Source organism: Cryptotermes secundus, unplaced genomic scaffold (assembly GCF_002891405.2).
Source record: "Cryptotermes secundus unplaced genomic scaffold, Csec_1.0 scaffold1651, whole genome shotgun sequence".
Lineage (NCBI taxonomy): Eukaryota > Metazoa > Arthropoda > Insecta > Blattodea > Kalotermitidae > Cryptotermes > Cryptotermes secundus.
The window spans coordinates 815,289-823,449 of NW_019743001.1; the positions used below are offsets into that span (position 1 = coordinate 815,289).

At 44.9% G+C, this 8,161-nt stretch overlaps 1 protein-coding gene across 1 annotated transcript in view; it reads right to left on the reverse strand.

Moving 5' to 3' along the window:
• LOC111873684 (maternal embryonic leucine zipper kinase) overlaps positions 1-8,161 on the reverse strand; it is an 82,824-nt gene that overhangs the window by 30,849 nt on the left and 43,814 nt on the right. The window contains exon 11 of the mRNA XM_023868611.2: positions 837-902. Within this exon, the coding sequence (XP_023724379.1) occupies positions 837-902 (66 nt within the window). The remainder of the gene's footprint in view (positions 1-836; positions 903-8,161) is intronic.

Consider the following 8,161-nt stretch of genomic DNA (forward strand, 5'->3'; position numbering starts at 1 on the left):
AATGCAGACATCACAGCTAGTGCTGTTCCTCCGAAACGTCGGTCAAAACGAAGAATACACGGAGCCAAAACCCAGAAGACGACTTTCTTCATAGTCATCGCCGTGAAAACCTCAAAACTTACAAAACCAGACATGTTGACAGAGAAAATCAAAGTGGAAATAGGCTTCACATTTAGAACGCATGAGATTATTAAAATTCTGTCACGTGTTAGAGCGTGACTATCGACGGGGTTTGGATTCTTGCGTCGATGTATTGGCCACTCACACACAAAACTCGGAACTAAAAAGAATTACAGCGCCGTCGCCAATCTCCAGACTTTACACAGCACCTGCTAAACTTTTCCTAGCCTGCTGTCTTCACTAGACGTTTCCTGGTACGGGCTTCTAACAAAAATTATTCCTCTGCTTCCGTGCTCAAGTCCCGTAAACAAATGACTGCAAACTATCAACTGACTTGGTTCCCCCAATTCTTTTCTTCATAACTTCATGGCACGGACCGCGTAGGCAACACAATGTTACCTCCGTTGCAGTGGGAACGTGTTTACCAAGCCGTTGTCCAGAAACCTGTCTGTATAACCGCCCATCTCACGATCGTTGCATAGCAACGGCTATACAGGCTTCATATTTGAAAAAAAAAAGGGGGGGGAGGAACCTAACATGTAGAACGACAATCTAAATCCTTATATTAGGGTCAAAGAATTAATGAGGGGTTGTAGCATACCCAAATATATTCGCAAAAGCTTCCTTCTGTGATCTAGTAGTCTGAGTTCCTGGCTACACATCCGGAGGTCGGGTTTCGATTCCCGGCGCTACCAGATTTTCTGAGAAGTANTCGCTCGATGCTTCCAAGGACTTTGCGGGCAGAGAGCGGGGTTTCGTTCGGAGTTGTGGCACCTTCGGCCCTGAAAACAAGCAAACAAAACCATACATGAAGAAAGTCGTCTTCTGGGTTTTGGCGCCGTGTATTCTTCGTTTTGACCTACGTTTCGGAGGAACGTATCGCCTCCATCTTCAGAACAGGTGAATGGCTTGTGAATGCAGACATCACAGCTAGTGCTGTTCCTCCGAAACGTCGGTCAAAACGAAGAATACACGGAGCCAAAACCCAGAAGACGACTTTCTTCATAGTCATCGCCGTGAAAACCTCAAAACTTACAAAACCAGACATGTTGACAGAGAAAATCAAAGTGGAAATAGGCTTCACATTTAGAACGCATGAGATTATTAAAATTCTGTCACGTGTTAGAGCGTGACTATCGACGGGGTTTGGATTCTTGCGTCGATGTATTGGCCACTCACACACAAAACTCGGAACTAAAAAGAATTACAGCGCCGTCGCCAATCTCCAGACTTTACACAGCACCTGCTAAACTTTTCCTAGCCTGCTGTCTTCACTAGACGTTTCCTGGTACGGGCTTCTAACAAAAATTATTCCTCTGCTTCCGTGCTCAAGTCCCGTAAACAAATGACTGCAAACTATCAACTGACTTGGTTCCCCCAATTCTTTTCTTCATAACTTCATGGCACGGACCGCGTAGGCAACACAATGTTACCTCCGTTGCAGTGGGAACGTGTTTACCAAGCCGTTGTCCAGAAACCTGTCTGTATAACCGCCCATCTCACGATCGTTGCATAGCAACGGCTATACAGGCTTCATATTTGAAAAAAAAAGGGGGGGGGGGAACCTAACATGTAGAACGACAATCTAAATCCTTATATTAGGGTCAAAGAATTAATGAGGGGTTGTAGCATACCCAAATATATTCGCAAAAGCTTCCTTCTGTGATCTAGTAGTCTGAGTTCCTGGCTACACATCCGGAGGTCGGGTTTCGATTCCCGGCGCTACCAGATTTTCTGAGAAGTAGTGGGTCTGGAACGGGGCCCACACATCCTCGTGAGAATAATTGAGGAGATATTTCAAAGAAATAGCGGCTCCGGTCTAGAAAACCGATATTAACGGCCGTGGGGATCCGTTGCGCTGACCACGCGACACCCTCTATCCGCTAAAGTTGGCACTAACTTCGCCGACAAGCGGCGGTCGCTCGGTCGGTATAGTTCGCTTGCGGACTACAGGCCACGGAGTTTTATGCGAACTCCATGCTGTCTATGTATCTATGCACCCTCCGTAGCAACTTCTGACTGAACAAATCTGCAAAAAAAATTGGTATGTACATCATGGCAGCACCTCCCATGAGTCTCTGTCTCTGTGTGTACACCAATATCGTTGCTAGGCAACGACTCTGTAAAAATCATCATATCGTCGGTAAGCCTCGACACAGTAAAAACGTTACCGCGGCAACAAGCACAATGCAACAATAGAATTGTTGGACGCGTCGTTGTCATTGCGGTCTGTGTTGTATCAAGGAAGGTAAGCGATCAGTTCTTCTCAGAACTTCTTGTTAACAATGCTGTATCAACTGCAATTGTTATACAGCCTTCGATGAGAGAGAAAGAAAGAAAGAAAGAAAGAAAGAAGACAATGGGTGATGAGTGTGTGCGGATGGAGGCTGTACTATCCCAGAATTCGTCCGGAGAGACTAAGTAAAACATGAAAATCACGGGATCGCCAATAGCCTGATCGATGCTATAATCGGACGCGTCACGAACGCAAGTCAAAAGCTTTACCGCCATAGAAACCAGCTCGGTGTAAAGTAGAGAAACCTGCAAACATGGTAGTTTATTAATTCTCAGGTTTCCTTGTATGGTTACCAGGGGGTTACCCCCTCTACACCAATGACAAATTCCCCACACAGAGGCCAGAATAATAACTGTCCTCTCTACATTTGCATCACACACGCGGCACTAAGTATCTCTCTGCTTTTACATGTACAGGAGAATTTTTTGTGTTCCTGATGTGATCCACCCTTCCTACGGCAGATTCAAGAGAAAAATTTGCATATAGAGTGGATACATTAGTATATATACAACGAAAAGAGCAATTTGACATAATGTCGGAAGGGGGTAGGAAATAGCAGAGCGGCCTCATCATTACCGCATCCCCCTCTACAGCTTTCGTTCATTCAAAAACCACAGCTATGCTGTAAGGGGTACACATTTTAATTGAAATACAGTGGCATAATCACCTTGATTTTAAGAATTTGCACATATCTCGGTCATAAATCTCAGGAAACAACATTCTATTTAACTCTTGTACACGCAACAATAGAAGAACTGATGAATGCGGTGTTTTCTGTGTGGTCCGTTTTGTATAAAATACGCAATACGTATTGCAAGGGAAGTATGTGGTTAAGTTATTCCCAGAATGTATTGTTTAATTCTCTAAAAAGTAACCATTAAAAGAGGTAAAATGTAAAGCTACCCTTGTAACAGGCCGTCAAGGCCCATAGGGTTGTGAGACGTCGAGGCTCTCATATTTTTTTGACAATCTGCTCACAGATGGCGGTGAGGACGTCAGCCTTACGCGCCGGCCACACTTTACCCTCGGGAGGAATTTTGGTACTCATTTCTGTTGGGGGGGGGGACGCGGTAGCGTAGTTGGGGGAGGCACTATGCTACAAGCCGGAAGGTCGCGGGTTCAAGTCCCGATGAGGTCATTGGATTTTTTTCAATTTACCTAATCCTTCCAGCCGCATTATGACCCTGAGGTCGACTCAGCCTCTAACAGAAATGAGTACTAGGAATATTCTTGGGGGTAAAGGACGGGCGGCTCGTAAGGCTGACAACCTTACCGCCATCTATGAGCCGTATGTCTAGAAAATGTGGGAACCTCAACATCTCACAAACTTATGGGCCTCCACGGCCTGTTACAGGGATAGCCTTACTTTACTTTTACTCATTTCTGCTAGAGGCTGAGTCGACCCCAGGGCCATAGTGCCTCAGCCAACTACACTAACATTGTCCGAAACCCCTGCATGTACATGGGCAATAACATTTCACTTTATTGCCAAGAGAAGCCGAACAGAGCGAGGCCAAAAACACAGTCGTTAGGTGGAATACAGACGTCATGAGTGGGGGAGCAGACATTACTGACCAGGGTGCGTTATACGAAACATGACAGCCTGCAAAAGTTAAGGACGGTTGAGACGGTATATGGTATCTTGACACAATCATCCACTACACGCCATAACATCGTACCGAACAGTATTTTCAGTAGCATTACTTACTTACTTACTCCTGGAGCTGAGCTCTTCTTGAGGTGCCGCCAATTCTGCAGCCACTCAAGAATTTCCCAGCATTTTATGGAACCCAAAGATTCATTACCGTGTTCACAAGAGCTCTCCACTGGTTCACATCCTGAGCCAGATCAATCCAACCCATATCATTCCATCCTATCTCTCTAAGATCACTTTTAATATTGTTCACCCACCTACGTCTTGATCTTCCCAGTAGTCTCTTTCCTTCTGACTTTCCCACCAATATCTTATATGCACTCCTCTTCTCATCCATTCGTGCTACACGTCCTGCCCACCTCATGCTCCTTGACTTGAACATTCTAATTACAATTGGAGAAGAGTACAAGTTATGAAGCTCCTCATTATGCAGTTTTCAGTAGCAGCTGTACTTAATACAGCGTCGCTAAATAAGAGCAGCCGGATCTTGTGGGAACGAGATATAGGAATCCCGAAGGTTCCAACGTCTCTATTTCCCTGCATATCCTAAGTCAAATTTGCCTACTGTAATATTTCATGCTCACTGTAGCAGGTGCCAAGGCTTTTCCAAAATGCCTTGTTGACGTAACAAAATTTACTTTAGTTAGCTTTTGAGTAGAACTGTGGCAGAAACGTAACATTTGGAAGGTGTTTACGAATTACGTTGTGTAGTGGTCTGAGTTCCTGGTTACAGATCCAGAGGTACCTGGTTCGATTCCCGGCGCTATAATATTTTCTGAGAAGTAGTGGTTCTGGAACGGGGTCCACGCAGCCTCGTGAGGATAACTGAAGAAAGGAAATAGCGGCTCCGGTCTAGAAAACCGAGATTGACGGGTGTGAGGATCCATTGCGCTGACCACGTAACACCCTCCATCCACCAAAGTTGGCACTAACTTCGCCGACAACCGCCGGTGGCTCGATCGGTATAGTTCGCTTGTGGACTAAAACCATGGAATTCCTTCACGAGTTATGGTCTTTGGCGTGTACTGTTTAGGTGTAAGTAGGGAGAACGTCTTTCAATTTTAGTTGCTTTGGGTTACGTACAACTAACGAAAAGAAACTAATAAATTAAACGAAAATTCCTTGCATAATGTCTTTATTAAAGCGAATTCTGAATGCGGAATTCTTCAATAGAAGTGGACAGGCGAGTGTGTCTATGAATAGGAAAGCTTCGTGTTCAATTCGTAGTGAAAGTAAGACTCTTTTGAAAGAATATGACGCTGACAGATGTCACAATTCTAAGCATATAAAAAGGTACAAAAACTGTGTCTGTGATCCGAGAAGAGAAAAAGTAGGGGCAGTTCTAAAAATAGAGCCTGAGTCATAACAGAATGTCCTCAGAAAACAATCCAGTGATAATTCGTCAGCACTGAGGACAAGCTGTTGTTAGTCACTCGCTGGATAAAGAAAGCTAAGCTTTTTCCGATGTGGAATTCGTAAGAACATTCTTGCAACATACAGTGCACGAGACTTGATCGGAGAAAAAGAAACGGTTGTAAGTCTGTCACTTGAAACAATGACGCCGAAAAATTGAAGATACTAGTAGTGGCTTACCTAATCAACTCAGAACTAAAGCAAAACAATTCTGAAATCATTCATCGCTGGGTGAGACTGACACAAGCGAACCTCATTCATAAGTGTATCCCTTGAGGTAGTCGAAAAACATGGCGCAACAAAGGAAGATTTCAAAATGACCGCTTTGCAAGGGGTTAATATCAAAATTCTGCACACACTTCTTAACTGCCAAGAGTTTCATGTCCATATCACTGCAAAACTCCGTGGCCTGTAGTCTGAACTATACCGACCGAGCGACCGACGCTTGTCGGCGAAGTTAGTGCCAACTTTTGCTGATAGAGGACGTCGCGTGGTCAGCACAACGGATCACCAAGGCCGTTAATCTCGGTTTTCTAGACCGGAGCTCCACGATTATCCTCACGAGGCAGAGTGGAACCCGTTCTACACCCACTACTTCTCAGAAAATCTAGTAGCGCCGGGAATCTAACCCGGGACCTCTGGATCTGTAGCCAGGAACTCTGACCACTAGACTACAGAAGATGTCTCATTCTACTGCAACCTTCTTCATTTCATCTCCCGTAACGGCAAGAGATGGCCTATATTAGTCCTTCGTTATGCAATATCCTGAAGTGTACACTTAATCACTCCTGAGGTTGCATATTTCTTCTCAGTTAACAGTAATCAGCATCGATAAGCGCAATGAAACTGGAATTGACAGGCTACTCCAAATTCGAGCAATCTTTCCACACTTGTCTTCTCTTCAGCACGGCCCTGCCGTAAGACCGCCTTCATACTGCGTGTCATCCAGTACAGAGACCCCCTGGAAGCGCAGTATTTCAACTTGCTTATCTGCCACAGTACAACAAGCTTCTCACCGCAAAGGTCTGGGTTCAATCCCGGGGCAGACCATGTGGGATCTGTGGTGTACCTCAAATTAACACACTAAATTATCACTGTCACGTGACTCGGGGAACGCACGCACCAAACGCGGACCCCTAACCACAGAGAGTGAATAGTACAGTTACCCCTGTGCCTATGTACCATGCCATGATAGCGTATTGAGGGTGGTGGAGGAAGTTCAGTGACAAGTATTCATAATCTTGGCAGTACGTTTAGAAATGCGGTCAGCTACGATCTCCGGCAGACCTTACCATCACACGAAGAGCCAAAGGATCAAACTGAAAAGGGGGTTGAGTGACCTAAGAGAAGCACAATTCGTTTCTACCGGCTGTTGCCTGTGTTATATTATAGATGAGATGTGATATTATGACGTGACGCCTGAAAGCTGGAATAGTGGAGCCAGAGTCATACGTCCGTTGTTGAGCAACGGCTCATAAATCACATCTCGGTTACAACGTATAACTGCGAACGAGTCGTTACCGGGTAACAAGCTGCTAGACACAAGACTCCCGTGACAACCATCAGGAAAACAGACGAACTGTTCAACGTGGTGTCTTCTATGAGGGTCTCGTGGAGGATATAGAAGGCAGTGGATTCGTGAATTCAGGGAGTGGAGAGATCAGAGTAGCAGTAGAGATCAGTCGGAGATTAGTGAGATATTCGTAAGAGACGTCGTTCTGAAGGAATTCAATGTGTGAGCTGTTACAATCAACTGTAATTGTAAAGAAGTGCCAATAAACCCAATCATCAGATCTACAACCCATTATTGTTAGTCACGCCAACCCCTTACACGTGACAATATAGTATAAAAAACTCCGTAGCCTGTAGTCAGCAAGCTCATTCTGTTATTGTTCTGCATGCCTAATGCTGGTCATATGGAGTGTCGAATGTCATGACAAATGAAACGTACTTTGAGTTGGGAAGTCAGAGGAAGTAGACCAGGGGGGGAGGGGCGATTATACTGGAGAGCACGCGGCAAACAACGAAATTTCAGGATAGCCTCTACCAAGCCAAAATCGAACATGGTACCTCTGACAGGCTATATCAATTACACGCGATGCGAGCTGTATCCAACTGCTCGGCAGTTGAATTTGGACATGGTTAAGGCCTATTTTAAATTATTAACTAGAAAAAAAAAAACTTTCTGTGTAGGTAATCGGAGATGAATTGACAGGAGGTTGGAGAAAACTGCATAATGAGGAACTTCATAACTTGTACTCTTCTCCAAGTATAATTAGAATGATCAAGTCAAGGAGGTTGAGATGGGTAGGACATGTAGCACGAACTGTGAAGAAGAGGAATTCATGTAGGATATTGGTGGGAGAGCCAGAAGGAAAGAGACTACCAGGAAGATGAAGATGTAGGTTGGTGGATAATATTAAAATGGATCTTACAGTGATAGGATGGGGTGGTATGGAATGGGTTCATCTTGTTCGGGACAGCGGCCAGTGGAGGGCTCTTGTGAACACGGTAATGAACCTTCGGGTTCTATTAAATGCTGGGAAACATTCTTATGGCTGGGTGAGACTGGGTCCCTTGGTATTTAGGCCGTATATGGTCCACTGTACCGATCCCGGATGTAAAATGAGAGAAATTGAACATCTGCTGCAAAAAGAACTGGCAGGGGAAAAGGAAGC